We start from the raw sequence: 21,649 nt of genomic DNA, 5'->3' as shown, positions 1-21,649 counted from the left end.
GTTCTGATACGTTTTTGAGTGTAGTACTACGGTGGCTATTTCTATAACAATTACTATATTTTTAACCATTTCTATTTATTCAATAAATGTAATTAGAATAATAATACATTTTAGGGCTGTTACCAATCAAATGAAAACAACAAAATCTTATCTTTGAACTCCAGAAGTGGCATTTAGATATATTTACACAGACTGTTTACTGCAGCTCATATATGGCATGAATGCATTTACACTGCAGTTACAAATGCATAAATAATGTTATGAGATTATTATGTTACATATAAAATATACTGAATGTAGAACTAATAGTCGACTAACCGTTAGTCGCAAGAAGAGGCTTAGTCGATCACAATTTTATCAGTCGCTTAGTCACAGAAAAAAAAAAATCAACGTCATAAGACGTTGATATTTGGTTACATTTCGGTTGCGACGTCGGGTGACCAAAATTCAGTGTCAATTCAACGTCTAATGTCAGTGTTAATTTAATGTCCAATACCAGCATCAGCTGACGTTGATATTTGTTGTTTTTAGGTTGTGTAACCAAAAACCAATGTTAAGTTGGTGTCATATATTGACGTCAACCCGCTGTGTGTGCTTGAGCGCTGATAGACTATAGGCAATTAAAGGCTCATTATTATGAATTATAAGGTTTATTAATATAAACGTGCGATTAGTTGACTAATCGCTTTAAATGAACAACTATTAGTCGATCAGAAAAATCTTTAGTCGAGGGCAGCCCTATATAGAACTATGAAATTACACTTTAAATATTAAACTAAAACCTCCATTAGGTGAGGACAAGTCACTGACTTAATGAGTGAGTCATTTATTTACTCACTCAACCAATTTATTTAAAACAGCTGATTCATTTAGGAATGGAGCAAGTGACATCCTGATTTCCGAACTGCTTACTCGCATACTATTCCTGCTGTTTATGCCATAGAAAGATAAATAGTGCTAAAAATAGTACTGTACTAGTATGCAGTTTCTAGAAGATTTTGCGAACTGTGTTTATAAATGGCTTTTTGAATCTTTGACTCACCAGATTCGTTCAAAAACACTGAATCATTTGGGAACGAAACACCACTGTGTTGATCAGCAGTGCCTTGACCACCCGAAGGGCCTGCAAATCCAGTGACTTGTTCTTCCTCAAAAGTGATAAACTTAATACCTTGTTGCTTCGAAACATAAAGAAATCAGAGCAACACACCATCCAGAAAAACAGATCAAACTTTTACTTTGAGAACGAGAGAAAGGAAGACATTTTTACCATGGCCTTTCCGAGACTGTAATGTGAAAGTGCCATACGCGTGACAGTAAAAGTTGGAAAAGTGTCACTACATCAGTCAAGGGAGTTGAACAGTCAGAGAAAGTTTGGCACTGACAGACGGTCAGACAATGATATGGAGCTCATTTCCAGAACTCGTCGTGGAGCTCAGTCGTAAATTTTAATCTAGAGTCTGTGAATAATTGATGTGGGGTTGGAACATAAGGTGAAGTGATGCAGAAATGCTCTGTATTGATGATCTTGTTCCACTCTCATACTGACACTCAAAGTTTGGGGGCATTTTTATTCATTTTGATGGCAGTTTTGCTCTAAGCCCTCATTCCTTTCTGACATTACATAATTTTGCTTAATTAAGTCAAGCCATTTTATATTATATAGCATTTTAAATAACAGACAATTGGTCAACATTTAGTAGTTAAATATGATATGGTATCTTAATATCATAAAAGAGCACACTTTAGAATACTGTTACGTACTTATTCCAGAAATAATATTAAATGCAATGCTTTCAGAAACTTAATTGCATGTACATTGAAATTAACTTAAATTCAAGTACTTTAATTTAAGCCAATTTAGAATTTAAGCCGAATGTAAAGTCATAACACATTGCAGTTAAAATAATAATCAGTATGTTAGTATGCTAGTCAACACATTAGAAAAGCGTACTTCTTATAATCATGACAAGTGATAATTAAAACAATGACTTAAAATGCAATTTGGAACTTTTAATTTGACGTAATTACAATGTGCAATTTTAAGTGTACTTAAGTGTGTTAAGAAATAAAAGTGTACTTAAGTGGCATTTTATTTCATATTTTTTTTATTTCTTATATTTTTAAGATTTGAAGTACACTACAAGTTCACATTGAATACAGTTCTGTACACACAAGCATATGTTGTGGTAAAGGATATTAATTCATACAATATTATTTATTAATATGATTATTGATTTTTTTTATAATTTTAATTAAAATTAATGTGTCATTATATCAATAACCTGCTCTTGGTTGTGATTAGGACTGTGCGATATTGAAAAAAAAAAAAGCGATACGCGATACCTTGTTAAAAAATGCGATATTCGATATGCGATACGATATTGCTTAAAGTGTGAAAAATCTATTTAAATTATATTTTAAAATATTTAAAAATGAAAATTATATAACCAATTTGTTTCACATTTTTCTTGGAAAAGAAAGAATCACTACAACTTCTGAAAGTGACCAGCAGTGTTTTAGCAGTACATAAAAAGTAATGTCACAAATCAGAAAATGTAATTTTAACATCAATGTGAATGACAAAAAAATGAATGACACTAATTTTATATCATTGTGACTTTGCTTTCCATACACTTTAAGTACTTCTTCATATACCACAGCAAAAAATATAGTCTGAGAAAGTTCAAATATGATTAAAGGCAAGTGAACAGTCAGTAAAAAAAAGAAAGAAAAAGGAGGAAAAAAGAACAAATACACAATTTATAAGCATAGATCAAATCAATAGTATTCAGGTACAGAAATGTTATAATTAAGTGTAAAATAACAGCTTCAGGTGTGAGTCTGTCAGACAGCAAGACGAGACGGCAAAGAGTTGTTTTCTGCAACTTATTGCACTTAATAACTCTTTTTAACGTCAAGCAATACTCTGCTATATGCGTCGAACTAAAACTTTGACCTTTTGCAACGTTTTGATTTAAGTAGCCTATTATTAAAATGATTCAGATATCGCACGCCCTTGCGATATGCATATCGCGATATTTACATGTGCGATATTTCGATATTTCGATATATCGTGCAGCCCTAGTTGTGATTAGATAACCTATCAAGTTCCACAGGATTTTGAGAGAGTTCATAACATGATTTGCATTGTATTCACTTGCTAAATCATTAACAGGTGGGCTAGATCTTTGTGTCTCACTCTTTTCTCTGTTCTCAAAGATGAAAGTGTAGCTAGTCTTCTTCGTGCCTCTCCGTCAGTATTTATTATCAGTATGTGGGTCAGTTTTTCCAGCCGCTGTGTTGCTGTAAACACGAGCACAAAATTGGTGATCCATCATAAACATGTAATTCCAATCTCAGTGCCATCATCATAACTCCAGCTCTGGCTCCAGACTGACAGCAGACAGAATCTCAGCGTTCCAGCAGTGGAGGCACACAGTCCCTGATAAACACCTGGACTCCCCGCTGGACTGAACTTACCTCAGACAGCAGGAGCGCACACATTTACACCTCCGACTGCGAGGAGACCGAGCTTCCGCGTCTGCGCTCGCTGTCAGATGATAGATTACACTCGCATTGTTGGGAGGTTTGGAGATGATTGAGGAGAGCAGACCTGGACTTTTTCTTTTTTTTTTGACTTTCTTGTGTTTCTGACACTTACTCAGAAGGGCTGGTGCTTTGAATTTAAATTCAACATTAATACGTGTTCCTGGTCTTAATGTGAAGTCATCAGTGCTCCACCATGACCTGAAATAGATAACAGACCACAGATAGAGTCAGTGCTTGGTAGTAACGGATTACTTGTAATCTTTTCATCCAAATTATGTAATCAGATTCCAAAAATTAAGCACTTGTAGTTAGATTACATTACATTTTAAAATGTTCTTAATCAGATTACAGTTACTTTTTTATGGATTACATGATTACATATCATTCACACAATGACAGTTAAGTATTCATAATTTATTAATTCCCCTTAACTCTTCTTTTCTAATTTTCTTTCTTAAAAAAATCTCTTTAAAATTTCTAAAAAATATTCTATTGTTTGTCATAATGTTTAGCTTTGACTATATTTACAATATAGAATAGCCATGCAAATGACATGTAAATTAATTTGTGAACAATATGCTTCAGAATTGGTGGAACCAAAGCTCCTCTCAGTCAATTAACTAACTAACTAACTAACTAACTAACTGAAACAAATAAGTGTAAGTTGAAGCAATACAATTATTAAAACTATAACCGAAATACAAATAAATTGAAGCTCAATAGGAATATTTATTTAAAAAAAACTGAGTACAACTTAGGCTAAAATTAAAAGAAAAACTTAAATATAAAAAAAGTTCATTCCAAATATTAATACATACTATAAGAGTATATAAATAATTCTAAAATAACACTATAGATAAGGATTAATAGCTTAATAGTATGTGTTTGGGATGAAATGTCAGTTGCTGTGGTGAAGATGGACTCAACAAGCTACGATCAGCATTTGTGTTGCTAGGACTTTGCTGAAAGAGTTGCAAGCATATCAGTTTGAGTCAGCCAGCGCTACTCGTACATTACCAGCTGATGGACATGTCTCGCGTGGGAGCCATAAAGAAAATTAGTTCCCATCCAGCCCTGAGATAAATTGTTCAGCGGGATAAGGGGAGACATTTGTAACCGTTTGACTGTAAGTAATCGTCATGAGTTGATAGCCCGTGTCCTATACTTAACCATCAATAACACTCTCCGCCTCCAGAGAATAATTTATCTAACAGAAACAATACCAAACAACAAATATTTACTGTCTTTATGGCTCACAAAACATAGCGATGTTTCTCACTGAAGCAGGGTGAGTTACTCTGAGAGAAGCAACAGAGTGGCTCTGTTCCAAAGCCTAGTGAGCTGCCCTGCTGTCTATTAAGTCAGCATCCTCATTAAAATAGAACCTCATAAGTGACTAATGTAAAACACTATTGAGTGTTTTAGCCAGGACTCCATGTGTTAGATATATTGTTTTGAATAGAGATAGCTGTTGGCATGTTGCGAAGCTATTGCATATGCATGTTGCATGTTGCATACAATACTTTTCGGCATATTTATAATCCATATTTCTCTCACTTTGTTTCTTTTTTTCTTCTCTCATTGTATTTTATTGTATTGTATTCTGCACAAAGGGTCATAGGCGGAAATCCTAGGGGGGACGGGGGGGACAGGACCCCCCCTATCTGAGGGTTGCCCCCCCTAAAATTATGATTAAAAACCACGCTGTGTATTGTAAATAACAATGTTTTATACTTTAAATAATTGTGTAAGTAGTAAAATAACACAAACGGGGCAACAATGCGTTTTAAATTTAGAAACATATTGAGTCTCCCCCTCACTTGCCTCACAGTGCTTCGGTCCAAATGTCTGCTTTCCTCTTTTACATCACCTACACACACACAAGTCCAGTGAGAGAGAAGTCAATAGTTGTGGAACTCCAGTAAGTAAGGCTGTCAAGGCTATTTTATTCACGTAAACATCGGATTAATTGATTAGTTTCTCTTTAAAGGGGTGCTGTTATGCTTTTTCACTTTTTCAACTTTAGTTAGTCTGTAATGTTGGTGTTTGAGCATAAAAAAGATCTGCAAAGTTACAAAGCTCAAAGTCCAATTCAAAAGGAGATATTTTATTTAACAGAAAAAAAAAAAAGAAAAAAAAACTACAACGAACGACTCATTTGGACTACAACGCATATTTTCCGGGATTTGTGATATCACAAATATCAACGAATGGGACGAGTTCGTATTTCAGAAGGCGGGCCTTCATTTGATACAGGAGCTATTCGAGCCGTTCATGCCAGACTGGGGAGAGAGGTGTTGTAATAATGTAAAATATGTGAAAAATAATGTGTTTTTGGAACAACCTAGTATGAGAGCCTGTTCTAGTACACCACCAAAACAAAATCAAGACTTTGTAAAAGAGCATAATAGGACCCCTTTAATACATGATGCCAATGTATTTTTCGATGAGTCCGCTATGGTATCAATAATAACGTTACCTGCGTGACGGAAAGGGTTGCCAGGTTTTCACAACAAAACCCGCCCAATTGCTACTTAAAACTAGCCTAACGAACTGCGTTTCGAGAGGGGTCCCCCAGTAAAAATTGCGTTCCGGGGGATAAAATGCACGTTATTGGGGTCGCTTCAACCCGCGGACATTAAAAACAACCAGCGACAACAGTGATAAAGTAGCCCAATTTCACGGGAAAACCGCGGACTTGGCAACACTGTGACGGATAGTAATGTCTACAACGGACACGAGCGCTGTCTCGGCGCGACCACAATAGCTTGAAGTTGTCTAATTTGGCAAGGTCTCCCTGCTGCACTAATAGTGGTAAGGCTTTCCTCTGCGTATACATATCCTTACAAGTACAATTTTAGCTGTATTATTTGTGTCCCCTTCAAAAATTGCTCTTGAGAAATTTTATGTTTATTGTCCCCCCCAACTGTTAGACGAAATTTACGCCCCTGCAAAGGATATATACAATTCTGCCTTAGAATTTGTGTAAATGGTATTTTAGAAAGTAACACAATTATGCTGCCTACTCTGTGAAACTGAATTCACGCCTGGATCGTGATGCCTTAAAATACCGTCCATGTAGGAAGCTCACTAAGTTTCTGTCTCTCATTTAGTCACGTTTTTTTTTTCTTTGCACTTGTTTTTATTCCATTCTTCCATTTGCTGCAGGTGATGATCAGATTTATGACAGTGCTACAAATGGGAACCGCGGGACAGATATTAAACCTTCTAACATACTATTGGCATCAAAGAAGAGCCATAAAGTGAAAAAAAAAATAGAGATGCGTGTGCGTGGTGAAGGAACAGACTGCACTCAGTGTGAGTCTCAGACATCAAAGGCAGTGCCGACACACGTATACCTGCATCTCCACGCCAGCTTTCGGGATGCGCTGTTCTGCAAATTACTTTCCTTGCTTTCAAAGTAACGGCCACAGCATTCACACTGCGTTATTTATTTACGGCGCTTTGTTCTGTCTCACCACACCTCTCAGAGGGCTGTCTGGAGACACAAGACGTCTTCGGCGAGGGGAAGTCAGGCCTCGTCTTCAATGCACTGATGAGAGACTGTGTCGGCTGCTTTTCATTTATGCAGTTTCTAATTAGCATACCACAAGGATCAAAATGCTAAAGAGAGATTTTTCTATCCTAATTTATCATGTTTGACATTTCAGCAAGAATACTGCTCTGGGAAAACAGTTCAGGTTTTCATGTAGCAGATCTGGAAATACTCTTCTTCAAGTGTTTCCTCAGGGAAGCGGAGCGCTTGTGCCATTAACAGCCCACACAGTCGCACAGACACATGAAACGACGCAATCAAACCTTTCTACAAGTGTTTAACATGTAGCGTAAGTACTGACCTCACAGGAAAATAAAATCACAAATGAGATCTCAATAGTCTCTTCGAGACAGCAGTGAGCTTTAAAAAAATAACACTGTAGACTGCAGCTGTGTTATGGACAACAAAAAACAAGCCTGTTGCAATGTTTCTGCAAAATAATACTATGTTGCTTCTTTCACATTTCACAACACTTTCAAAGTACTCTACCAGTCAAAAGTAACATACCACATAAAAATATATTTGCTGAAGCAACCATGACATCCTTCTACAAGTCTTTGAACTCCTTCATCGTGACTCGCTTTGCAAGTGTAGTGCTGTACCGGGTGCACTACCGAGCAAGTTTACTTCATCAGAAAAAGCCAGTTTGTATGATGCAAACATCAAAAAAGTATTAGTTTACAAACCATGCACTATGGTAAAAGTGTCCTGTGATCATAACATAGTATTGTGCAAGGTGCAAGAATAAGATGTTGGTTGAGTTTGTTCGATCTGTCTAATCATAACACAGAATTCGCCATTTTGTCTGACAAACAAGCCAGACAGGAGGGTATATTAATGTCAGTAAACTTGAACTTGAAAAATGGTGTGTACTGATGTCTTTCCATGCTTGAAACAAGATACCTTCTGATGTTCATTCATTTTTGGGGGGGAGGGTCTTTGAAAAGGGTCAATTGTATGTATAGGTATGTTTTTGGAGTTTTGGGAAAAAAACATTTGGTAGATGCAAGTACGTTTTGGAACATAGCAGCATGTTTCTAGAAGGTCTAAAGTGATCATTAGACCATTTTTGTACCAGTAACAAACTAAATTTGAGCAGTCATTCTAGCTTGGTGGTCAAGTTTTTTTTTTTTCTTCCCCCTTTTGGAATAGCCAGTGACCAGTTTGGAGCAGCTAATGACCAACTAAGCATTTTCTCGGCAATGTTTGCAGTTAAAAGTCAGGATTTCAGTATTAACTTGAACATTTCTCATCAAATGATCTGAGTTTAAAACTACTATTACAAAATAGTTTTAGTAGCTGTTTCAAAGAAATATAACAGATAAATTTCCTGTGCAATGAATGTGCGACTTCTGAGCAATAACATTTCCTCTGGGAACACACACACACACACACACACACACACACACACACCTCTGGGGACACACACACACACACACACACACACACACACACACACACACACACACACACACATGTACACACAGTTTTAAATAATTATAATTTCATTAAATGCATAACTGAGTGCTTGCAGAAAGGATCATAGGCAAAGCCAGCACTAATGAGCAACATCAGTGGAATGTGTCAACACAATGTAGTTAAAAGAGCTGAGCAACTTTAAAGGGGTCATATGATGTTGCTAAAAAAGAACATTATTTTGTGTATTTGGTGTAATGAAATGTGTTTATGCAGTTTAAGGTTCAACAAAAACATAATTTCCACATACTGTACATTATTGTTTCTCCTCTATTAGGAGACATTGCATTGAAAAACAGCTTGATGCACCACAGACACATTTGTAAAAGTTAAACTTTTTTTGACTTGACATGCAGAACAAAAGCCTAAAACCTAAATCTTTAAAGGGTTTAAAGGGGTCATATGATGCTGCTATTATTTTGTGTATTTGGTGTAATGAAATGTGTTTATGCAGTTTAAGGTTCAACAAAAACATAATTTCCACATACTGTACATTATTGTTTCTCCTCTATACCCCGCCTTTCTGAAAAGTATTTACAAAGCTCATCTGTCTGGAAAGCGAGGTGTGCTCTGATTGGCCAGCTATCCAGTGCGTTGTGATTGGCCGAATACCTCAAGCGTGTGACGGAAATGTTACGCCCCTCACCATACTGTGATGCCGCATCCGGCCGGAGCGACGAGACAAAAACATTAAAGCCATCATAAACGAGGCATCCGTTGCATCCAGTGGGGATATAATTACGTATTATAATGACTTATACTGTCTTTTTACGCGTTGTGTTACATCGCGCCGCGTAAACATAAAACCATGTCTGCATTTGTCATCAGAGAAATGACAAACAACAAGCGCTACTCCACACTGCTCAAAACTCGCGTTTGAATCGTCAGTGGCAAATTCTTTAAATATGAAAACGTACTTACAGTCTGTGAGTCAGAACAGCCGGCATTGTAGTCTACTCTACCAGGATCAGGAAACAGTCCTCCATAAAATGCGCTGGACACATCTGAATATTTGGGTTGAACTGTTCTGGAACAGTGTTGTAAATACAACTTAACCACTGATTTCTAGTCGTGTCCTCTTTTGGAAGACCAAACAAAGTAGTTTCGCTTTCACAACGAAACACACAGCATCTTCACGACACCTTAAAAGCACAGGGTTCTTGGCAACCATGAAATTATCTGGCATCATAAAAAATAAAAAAAATCAAGAGGTAAACTGAAATCGTATTACTTTGTTTCTTTGAAGAACAGTTCTTGAAACTTCCTGGAATCACAAAATGAATAGTGGATAAATAATGATTTATAAGTTATTATACTATCAATACCAGTTAAAAGTTTGGAATATTTTTAATGTTTTTGGAAAAACTAAATTCTATGCAATTATTTTATCAAAAATACAGTATAAACCATATGTAGTAAACAGTACAATTAATTTTTTTAATTTGTTCATGTGATGCATAGCTGAATTTTAGCAGCCATTACTCCAGTCTTCACTGTATTTATTTATTCACGTACTCACTTTTTTCAAATGTTTTCAACATTGATAATAATCAGAAATGTTAGGGTTAGCAGCAAATCAGCATATTAGAATGATTCTGAAGGATCATGTGTCACTGAAGACTGGAGTAATGATGCTAAAAATCCAGCTTTGAATCAGAGAATTAAATTATATCTTAAAATATATTCAAATAAATATGTCATAATATTTCACAATATGGACAGAAGTCGGCCTTTAAGTCATCTTCAAGTCAAGGTTAGGGTTAGGGGCCATCAACTACTCACCTAGTGCATGTACATGGAGACAAGAAAGAAAGAAAGAAAGATACAAAATAGTGCAGCGAAATGCAATGTAATTGGCCTGGACAGACTAGTTCAAACAAGTCAACAACTGGACTGAAAATGAAGTCAGACACACCACAGGCAGTTTGAGATGAGCAGTGTGCTCATAATGCCTGAGACTGGGGTAATGCCTCTGCATTATTAAAGCAACAGATGGAAAGGTAAACAAACAAAGGGAGCGCGGGCCCCGGAGCCACCCTCACCATAGTCCATGAGTGGGTCTGGCACCGAGTCAGCCAGCCTCTTTAGCACCTTAAAATATCATGCTGCTATGAGATTATGAGCTTTCTGAGGCCCAAATGAAGCTCTATGTATGTACAGACGTTTCTGAAAGAAGCCTCTTCTCCTCACCAAGGCTGCATTTATGTTATTTAAAATACAGTAAAAACAGTAATATTGCTGAATATTATTGCAGTCTTTCTATTTGGATATATGTTCAAATGTAATGTATTACTGTGATCAAAGCTGAATTTGATTATCTATTGAAAACAGTTATAAATGGTTAACTGCTGCTTAAACTATTTGTGGAAACCATGATACATTTTGTTTTCCAGTTTTCATTTTTTTGTAACATTATACATCTATTTACAGTCACTTTTAATCAATTTATTGCACATGCATACTGTATATTATATATACTGTTTATAGGAGAGGAGAGAAGTATGTGTTTGTTTGAAGTGGAACGACTGTGAGAACAAAGCGAGAGATAATAATCTTTGACATTGTAATTTTCATGGTAGTGGTGATAAAAGCTTTACAGCTCTTCTGTAATAATCAGTATCTTTGCTTGCCTCTGATGATGGCAGCTCTGACTGTAAAGCTGTGTTTACAATGACAGAGAGTTCCTTCACAGACAACTTCGGACTGATCTGAAAATCCTGCTCTTAAATGCCTGGAGATGGAAGCTGCGAATTATAAACCCATGTAATATAAGCCTGTCTTTGCTGTTTAATTTTGACAACTAAAGCAACTGAAAGACATCCTTGAGAGCTGCTCTTGTAGCTTTGCGAGAAACAGTGTTTTAATCCGGTAGAGACTCGGTCATGATGGAGCCTTCAAGACGCCAGAGAGCTAAACCTTGACTAAAAAACAAACTGTGAAGGGTCTTGTGGGCTGGATACAATAGATGCAGTGGGTAACTTGATCATTTTCATGTGCCATCAAACATAGAACACTTTTTAGTGCAAATGCGTCATTTGTGCATTTACAGACTAGGTAACACTTTAGTTTAGGGACTAGTTCTCACTATTAACTAGCTGCTTATTAGCATGTAGCATATTGGCTGTTTATTAGTACGTATAAAGCAGATATTAATGCCTTATTCTGCATGAGCATATTTTAGATCCTCTAACCCTACCTAAACTTAACAACTACCTTACTAACTAACAAGCAGAACATTAAGAGTTTATTGAAGGAAAACTATGTGTTTTAAGTTAATAGTGAGAATTGGACCTTAAAATAAAGTGTGACCTCAGATGGTACTGATAATACATAATGATTCTTGCATCTGTTTTTTTTTTTTTATAAGAATAGTGTACAAAATAATTTTGTAATATATTTCTGCAACTGTGTGTAAATATAAGTTTCAAGCCAACAAATGATGTCAATTTAAAGGGCAGAAAATAATGAGCTTGCTTTGATGTGATGCTCAGAGGTTCATAGAAAAAAAGGGCATTTCTAAATGATCATTTAGTTTCAGATAGATGGGAAAAATAAAGTGGTTGAAGTAACTTCAAAAACAGAAACGCAGCATCCATCAGCTGAACTCAGGCTCTTTCAGTGAAGACAGCTTCGTTGATTATAATGGGAGTGATTTAGTTTGGACGTGTTGTGATGTTGCTCGCATCTGATGGAGACAAGTTCTCAAGCCATAATAGAAACACACTAATTTGCTGTCTTTGCTACATACTGTATGTGAAACGCTTAAACAAAGTGCATAATGCATGTGCATTTATGGTTCAAAAATATGCATATACGTCATGGACAGCTCTGGTATGATCCTGAAGGGTTTGTTTTGCGATAATGACCGGCTGACTGTACATTATCCAGTAATTAGCTGGGTAATGTACAGTCAGCCAATCATTATCACAAAATAAATGGACCTTAAATATTAATTTTTGGCCTTTATTTTTTTGGTCAGTGTCAAATCACTATGTAATATGACGTACTAGCACAACTAAATTCCACCACTGACCAATCAGAATCTGAATGCTTAGAGTGCATGTCTCTACTGAGATGTTCTGCTGTTTGTGTGAGTTTGGTCCACTTACCGGGGTCTGGGTGACTATAATTTCGCCACCTGTAATGTAACGTGAGAGCATGTGGTTGTGAGAGTGCTTCTGTTTTTAGACGCTACTCTAGATGGAGTATTATTAGCTTCTGTTGGGAGCCTGCTGATAGCATGTTTCTCAAAGACACACACACAGGAGTGGGTCACCTCACACCGGCGATGAGTCTATTACGTGTGTCAAGCTCCATCTCTGTGTCTCTGGTGTGATGCTGATGTTTGTCAGCTGACAGCAATCTACCTGACCCATTTTTACTTCCCCGTCCTCCAAGCCTGGAGCTAATTGAGCCGAAACACACACCTCCACTTACACACAGAGCTGAGGAAAACCAGAGCTATTAGATGCAATTAAGGAAAACAAAAGGCACCGAAAAGCTTTTAGCTGGAGTCTGAGTTCAGATGTGGCACTCAATCATTTTTGCCTGAGATGATGCCACATCAGTGCGTGTGCCGTCGAGAGTGTCTTTTTGTTTGCCTCATTAGTTTTAGTGTGGGTGATTAGCCTTTATTCACACTACACACAATTCCAATTCCAAACCCAATTTTTAGAACTGACTGTTAGCACTGTTATTTAACAAGTAATGAACGCCAAACAGATCCATTTGTTTAGACAGTGTTGTCATTGTCCAGTAATATACAAAAATGACTGTATTGCATATATAGTGCCCAGAATTTCTAACGAATTCACTTTTGAATAGATTGAATGCCACATGAGAGCATTAACGAGTGAATTCGAAAAATTGCAGTAACTTTGAACCTCGAATGTAGAGAATTAAAATCCAGTCTAAGTGTTGTAATCAAAAATCCCAACCAGGCTCATTGGAAAAACCTGCTTGTGGCGACATTTCTGCAAAATAATATTACATTGCTTCTTGCATGTTTCAAGCATGTTCAGTTTGATCAGAATCCTGACACTGCTTTTTTTTTTACATTGGTTGTTGTACGTATCGCTGCAGTTCAAAAATGAAATGCCTGGTGAGTGGCGGTAAATTAGCTTAATGCTCTTTAGCCTTTGAAAATAACGTACCACCTACACTAAACCTAACAACCGATAGTGTTAACAAAAGCAAATGCGAGATAACCCAAAACTGAAGCAGCCATGAAAATTTAGCTTGCTTTCGCAAGTCCTTGAGCTCTTTTATTGTGACTTGCATTGCTAGTGCAGTGCTATAACCGGGTGTGCTACCGAGCAAGTTTACTATTTTAGAAAAGCCATATACTGTATATGGAGCTGATTGTTTGATGCAAATGTCAAAGTGTATTAGTTTAAGTGGTAAATTTGTTTTGAGGTCATAACATAGTTGTTGTGACGAGTCAGAAGCGTGTGGATCCATTTGCAGCTTATATTAGAATTGTCAGACAATACAAGGTCAAATACCGGCAAGGTAGAACAGCAGAGACAAGGCTGAGACAGAGTCAAGTACCAGGCGAGAGATCGGGGCAGGCGGCAAGCAATCAGAGTCCAGGGGAAACAATCCAAGTCAGGGCAGGCAGATAACAATCAGAGTAACGGGAAACAGTCCAATAACAGATGCACAGAAAATCAAACACGGGTATAACGCTCGGAAATGACAGCCAGGGCAAATCAAGACTTCGCAGAGAGTCTGTGTGTGTGAGTGGTTTATATGTGTGTGTGTATATGAGGTGCAGGTGTGGATGCGCTGCCAAGGGAGAGTTACAGGGGGTTAGTTTCAGTTTATGTTGTACAGCGAATTCATATGACACAAAGTTCCCGGCTGCTCCGGAATCCAACAGAGCAGTAGTGGTAATTATCTTGTCTTGACTAAATATTTTGGCCGGTAATTAATGCTTGATGCAGAAGTTGCACTATGGGTATTGACACTCACCGATCGAGAACTGGAAGACGGATGGACCGGGCAGGAGATCTTCATGTGTCCAGCCTGACCACAATAGAGGCAAAGTTGGTTCTGCATGCGGCGTTTGCGTTCCTCCGGTTGAGCTGGTGTTGGTGCATAGCGAGCTGTGAAGCCTGTGCTGCTAGCTCTGAAGATAGTTGAACGACCGCTGCTGGATCGCTGTGTGGTGAAGTCTTCTGTTGTGACGAGTGCGGCTAGAGTCTGTGGGGTACAGCGAGGGCTGTTGGCTAACAAATAGCGAGCACTGGAGTAGGAACCTCTGCATCTGGCAGGTTCACCATCAAATTTTTCGGGGAAAGCGAGTTGTGGACTGATTGGGTGTGTCTGAGATGGTGGAGGGTTACTGTGAGTGGGCGGCTGTTGAGAATTGGGGCAGGCGGCTAGCAAACAGAGTCCAGGTGAAACAATCCAAGTCGGGGCAGGCAGATAACAATCAGAGAATCGGGAAACAGTCCAAGAACAGATGCACAGAAAATCAAACACGGGTATAACGCTCGGAAATGACAGCCAGGGCAAATCAAGACTTCGCAGAGAGTCTGTGTGTGTGAGTGTTTTATATGTGTGTGTGTATATGAGGTGCAGGTGTGGATGATTAATCAGTCCCAGGCATGAGGGGTGATGGGATTTGGAGTCCGAATGGGAATGTCTAATATTCGGGAGACGGTTCCCTCTGGTGGTGCGGAGGAGGCGGTAAGGGAGCCTCCTCTGTAACAATAGTATTGTAGTAAAGACGTTAAGAATTAGGAATACAAATTATTGGTGTTTTACTGCCACTAGTGTTCATTTCAGCCAAACTGCAATGAATTGTAAGTAGGGATGTTTTTGGAGCTTTCCAAAAATGTAGGTAGAGGCACATTTTTCCAATCAGCCTACTGAGGCCCCGTCCACACGGAGACGTGTTTAGCTGTATGCACATACATTTTGTATCGTATAGGCGTTTCGTTCACACGGATCCGGCGTTTTGGGAGAGTGAAACCGATATTTTTTGAAACCGGGGCCCAGAGTGGATAAATCTGAAAACGCTGTGGCAGAATTACAGCGCCACATACTGGTCTGACATGTATACTACATCGTTTTGTGTCAGTTTTGTGGTTTCGTGTGGACGCAGATATTTCTTGAGACGAGGGGAAAAAAAAGATCGGCTAGGGAAAGCTCTGGCTTTGTGTGGACGTAGCCTGAAAAACCCAAAATAGATTTATTTTTCTCTCTGCAAACAACTTAACAGATTTGAGTCGGATATGCCAAAAATCAGATTTTAGCTGCCTGTCTGAACAAAGTTTTTCTTCTCAGTGAAAGACGCAGAGTCCCGTATCACTCATGAAAGGTTACTGCTACAAAGTAAGTCGTAGTTTTGTGCGGAATATTTAATTACTCGAACAAAACAGCCCTGAGGTTCCTTTTCCACTACAAAGCTAGCAAACTCACATAAAGTTATTTACAGAAATACATCATCTGCCTAAAGCAGCAATCATCCTACTGTTCTCATAAAAAGTTATGAGTGTGATCAAAAATGTGGAGCTTTTGGCTGTTTGTTGTTTAAAGAGATCATTATCAACTCATTTTATTTTCTTCCCTGAAGTTCTCTCAAAATGTTGGTCAAGTTTTAATGCACCAAAAATGTAATGCAACAAAAATAGATGCAGTTTAGCTTCACATGAGAATTTTTTTCACCGACACTTGCAATTAAGCAAGCTGTTTTCACTACTGCACCTTTAAGAGGTCTTTATTCAAGTAGCTTCATGGGAAATCATTAAATGCGTCACCCTGGCCAAGGTGTCGCCATGCATGTGTGAAATCATTGTAAATTTCTACACGTTTACAAGTTCAACTTCAATTGAAGTATGACTTATGTTGCACTTTCCCAAGTAGGATGTTGGAATATATTACTTTTAAAAATATTTCAAAAGATCAGTTATACTGACCTACAAAAGCAAAACGCAGTGTAAAGTGACCATCTAAATATAGTTTGGTTCTAACAGTGTGTTCTCTCTCTCCAGCTGGCTGCACGTTTGAGGAAGACTCTGACCCCAGTCTATGTGAATACAGACAGGCACAGGAAGATGATTTTGATTGGCAGCTTGTACGGACCTACAGCTGGCCGCACATGACCTCTGACCTTACACGAGGTGAGTTCTGTTGTACTGCTGTGCTGTAATGAACGCTCGATTGTAATATGAATGTTTCCAATATGTGATTTGGCGTTATATGTAAAACCTAAGAAAGCACGGCATGTATCCTTAATGGATAAAGCAATACCAGAATGCATTGCAAAATGCAAAAACAAAGCAAAACAAAACAAAAAAACAGATAGAATATAATTTTATTTTATTCTGAAAAAACAAAAATAGTTTAATCTGAGGCACTGTACAAAAAAAAAAATCTCTCAAAATGAGTTTCATAAGTATGGAGCCATCAAAGGGACATGGTGATGTGGTAAAAATGGAAATGAGGGGAAAAATTATATTTCATTGCCTTTGTGTTCTCTTGCAAAACGCCTCCCATGCTGGTGACCCGGGTCCGTGTGCCACTCAAAGCGGGGTGGTTAGGACCGGAGGGGTTACATTTGCATCCTTTCACAAAACATTTGTGTTCATTTGCAAAAGTATGGCATTCCCTGAGTAACTTTGCGTCCTTTCACAGAACGTTTGTGGTCATTTGCAAAAGTATTCTGTACCCCTGAGTAACTTTGTGTTCTTTTGCAAAACATTCGTGTTTGTTTGCAAAAGTATTGTGTTCCCTCAAGTAACTTGACATCTTTCGCAAAACATTTGCGTTAATTTGCAAAAGTATTCCAGTCCCCTGAGAAACTTTGTGTTCACACTCAAAACCACTGAAATATAGCTTTCCTTCTATCTCATATTTGTTTCCATCACCGTGTCCCCTTTAGGAACTTCTGTGGCTAGGTCATTTTGTGCTGGAGTGTCATGATTTTAGATTAGCAACATGCTAACACTAAACTCTATTTAGTGAGAGAGGTAGCCTACTGCCTTTTGTGCTTTAAAACAAATTATTGTTAAGATGTTGCCTTAGATGGTAGCAACTTATGTAGCTCCAAAGTAGCTTAATAGTTTTTGAAACAAAGCTTGTGTAAACATGCAACTTTAAGTGTCTTTGTTCTTCTAACTCCTTATTGTAGCAAGAAAGTACGTTTCAAAGAGGAAATACAAACCTCATCTTTTTATCCTGACCACAAGCATAGAGTGTTATGGCAACTCATAGTGTCAAGTGTCTTTGGTAATGTCAGAAATACACTGTGTCCTTCCAATTATAAATGTGCTTTTAGTATCACTTCAGGCCGTGTCCTGCTGTTCAGGTAGGAGTTGTGTGTTAACATGCTTAGAGTTCAGATGGTTTTCAGCGGCAATTGTACTTCTGTCATGACAACTCTCGGAGGGATTGGCATGGTAATGTACATGACAATGTTAATGTATTTGGTCTTGGCGGAATAGATTTGCTACGCTGCTGCTGCGGCAGAGCAAGTACCGAGACTTGCTACTGCCAATACATCCACAACATGCTGCTGTGAGCATGTAAGAAATACTGCTGCTGCAAACATAACATACATGAAATAACCCCCATAGCAAAGATGAATCACCTCGTAGCAGATCTATATAGGTGGAGCTGGGGAAGGTGGAGGGTTTCTGAAGCAAGCTGCAACTGCTACAGCAAGCACTAGTCATATATTTGAATGTTGAGCAGCGAGCTCATTGGCTACTGATACAGGAGAGAACCAATCAGCTGTGCCATGTGATAATGATGTCATTAGGTCAGATTGAGTTAGACCTATCGGACTGCGCCATCTAGAGTTTCATGCCAGAACTCTGTATTTCTCCACAAGGTACATGCGGAGCTACAGAAACACACAGGGCTTTTTCCTGCTCTAATAATGGCAATCGAGTCTAAATAGAAATTTGTATGATGTGAAAATGTGGACGCTCTTGTGTGCATTATGGGTTTTTACACATCTAAGTGCTCTCACAGACACGATTGTGTTTTGTAATGTTTGTTTTCATCAGTATAGTCAGTGTCCATGAATCATCATACAGTTGAAGAAATTTTGCTGTTTTTTTTTACCAAGATAGCAATATATCTGTGTGCGAAACTATTATTATTATTATTATTATTAATAATGTGGTTTTCCTGTCACAATTGTGATTAACATATTAAAAAAGTATGAAAAAACTATGAGCAACTTAAAACCTAATTAATGATAGCAGCAACCAAATCTGCTCTGATGCAAAACGTATTGTTTACTCGTTATGAAAAATCTTTTTGTGTGTGTTCATCAGCTTTCACATAAAAAGCTAATCAAATTAGTTAAAACACCTTTAATTTGTAAAATATTTAATTCATTGGATTGCCCAATAGTCATTACCATGTGATTATTAATATAAACTATTTGATTAAATAAAAAAATAAAAAAAAATAAAGAAAAACTGTATTACTACAACTGCATATACCATTATTGTGATCTAATACTACCCATAGTGTGCAATATAAGCTGTCCATGGATCCATTCTAGTGGCACATAATGTTGTTAACTGGACATAAGAAGCTTGAAGACAATCTGTGGCACTTTGCGTTGACATTTCTTTGAGTAGCCATCCAATACTGCACTTATCTGGAGGGTTCAATTCCATCAAAGCTGCTAAAGACACTACAATTGAGACAACAGCTTACTTTATTGGGTGCTATTTGGTCAATATTATTGATCCATACTGGGGTATGTTCAGCATGTCAATGAAGGGGAACTGAGAAACAGAGAGAGAGGAAAGGTAGACGGGTGTAATGTGGGTCTAACACAACAGACAGGCTCTGTAGCATACTGATACTTCTGTGAAAACTCTAGTAATCTTTTGTATTTCAAGTTTTACCCTTTTTCCTTTGATTCAAATCAAGGTTTCACATGTTGCCTTGAAAGGTGCACTAATTAATTCTGTTCTGTACTTCTGCAAAAATGCAGTTTAAATTAATGTATGAGATGAAGATTTGTTGGTTGAGTAAACAATTAATGAGTAGCAAATGCACTTTGAGTATCTCCCCCATCCCCTGGTTGATCTGGTTTTGCTGAAACTGACGTTTCCCTGATAAAAGAACACTGTTAAAGGAATAGTTCACCCAAAAATGAACATATTTCATCATTTGCGCACACTCATGTCATTCTAAACATTCCTGAGACGTAGAGCACATCAAGTATGATAAATGGAAGTGGTTGCTTGACATGCAACTATTTTTGAGATACTGCAAGAACCAACTAGGTTTGTTCTTATGCATTAAGCAAATACATTTAAGTTTAATTTACCATATTGGATGTACTATACGCATGCACACTGATCAAGGTTTATATGTGAATACAATCATAAATTAAATCTGTGACTCTCAAATTTTATGGATTACTTTTTTAACTGTTAATCAACTTTTTGAAGTTAGAAGATTTTGGTTCTATAGATTTTCAATGCATGGACAAAAATGATGAGAGAATAAATATCAGTAATGCTTAAAGCCTTCAATGGTATACATAGTGTATATTATAATGTATTATATATTTTCATATATTATTGTAACCACAGTTAAAATGCATAATAATTTTTGAAGATTCCTTGATACATGTGAAATCGTTTGTTAATCGGTTTTAATGCATTATACTTTCTAAAGGCATAACACTCAATAGATAATAATATAATGTATTATAACTGTGTACATTACAGTTAATTATGAGATCATAAAATGCATTATAATGTGCATTAAAAGGTGTAAGCCTGCATTTTGAGACAAAACAGAGGCACTGATATATTTTAAGATCAGCCAGTGCAAGTTTCTTTCAGTTAAAACACCTCAGACTTACACTTTAGTCTGGGACTAGGCTTAAGCCTTGTCTGTGAAACCGGGGGATAATGTATTCAAATGCATGCCTGTATTAGATGTGAAAGCTTCAAGTAAAGTGTTACCGAAATATCTTCATTAGTGTTGTGAAGATTAATGACTTTATACGTTTGGAGCAACATGAGGCTTAGTAAATCATGACCGAGTTTTCATTTCAATTCAAACACTGAACATTACAAACCGAACCATAGAGAATATTTGTACTTTGCACTCTATAAAAAGAATCTGCGAGATACAGTTTATCTTATGTGTTAAAACCAATGTCATTACGTGTAAATATAAAAAGTATAACTAAAGTGTACGTTTATAGCCCACTGACAAGTTGCATTTAAGTGTCTCAAAACATTAAGGTTATTGACTGAAACCTATAATTGGTGTAAATGGAAGTTCGCTCCATTTCTGCGAGTCTTGCTGATTTCCAGTGACATGCACGACAGCACGTCGGTGATCTTTAAGTCAACTTTATGCAAATGAGCAGCGACGCAATGGGTGTACCGACAACGTTCTGAGGACTCATGAAGTTGGAAACAGCATTCGAGGAGGAACACCTGCTAGCATGCAGCACATAAACTCCTGAGTGATCTCCAGAAATCGAACGCCCCTTAAGATTGTGCATATAAACACACTGATCGAAGCTGAAGTAATAAATTATGTTTATGGAGAGCACCTCTTTGTTTGTGCTTCGAGCATTTGCACACCTAAAAATCCTAGATCATTAAAGCTAGACTTGTTTTGGATCTGTAACAGAAGTGTGCCTGGTCTTGAGTTTAGTGAGCTTGACTTCAAACAGACGGGCGTTGCCATGATCTTCCCACTGCCCCCTGCTGCAGGAACATGTCAATCCCGCTCTAAAATTTTTGACATACCGTCTTTGAAGCTCAGGTGCAAAAAAGCAAAAAAATCTCAGCTAGCGCTGCAGAAATTGTTCTTTGCATTTAAATGGCACATTAGCACGGGCCAATTTTCCCCTTGTTTCCTGACAAGATTGAGATGCTCATTTGTGTTGATGCGGGGAAGCATTGCTGTCTTTGATGTCAAGGTGTAATAAGACAAGCTTTCAGCCTATCGGCTTGTTGCTTCGCTCTTTTCTGACACTCTTCACGCTGCTTTGTAGTGTGTTGATTAGAGAAATGGATTGGATATATTATTGAAATAAGAGGCAGAGGCGATAAGCTTTAA

At 37.6% G+C, this 21,649-nt stretch overlaps 1 protein-coding gene across 1 annotated transcript in view; it reads left to right on the top strand.

The window, feature by feature from the left end:
• Positions 1-21,649, top strand: part of LOC107665183 (receptor-type tyrosine-protein phosphatase U-like) — a 299,759-nt gene that overhangs the window by 53,607 nt on the left and 224,503 nt on the right. The window contains exon 2 of the mRNA XM_016455965.1: positions 16,585-16,713. Coding sequence (XP_016311451.1) covers positions 16,585-16,713 — 129 coding nt within the window. The remainder of the gene's footprint in view (positions 1-16,584; positions 16,714-21,649) is intronic.

Source organism: Sinocyclocheilus anshuiensis, unplaced genomic scaffold (genome assembly GCF_001515605.1).
Source record: "Sinocyclocheilus anshuiensis isolate Anshui unplaced genomic scaffold, SAMN03320099.WGS_v1.1 scaffold699, whole genome shotgun sequence".
Lineage (NCBI taxonomy): Eukaryota > Metazoa > Chordata > Actinopteri > Cypriniformes > Cyprinidae > Sinocyclocheilus > Sinocyclocheilus anshuiensis.
Note: the sequence above shows the minus strand (reverse complement) of the source record. Positions and strands in the feature narration are given on the sequence as shown.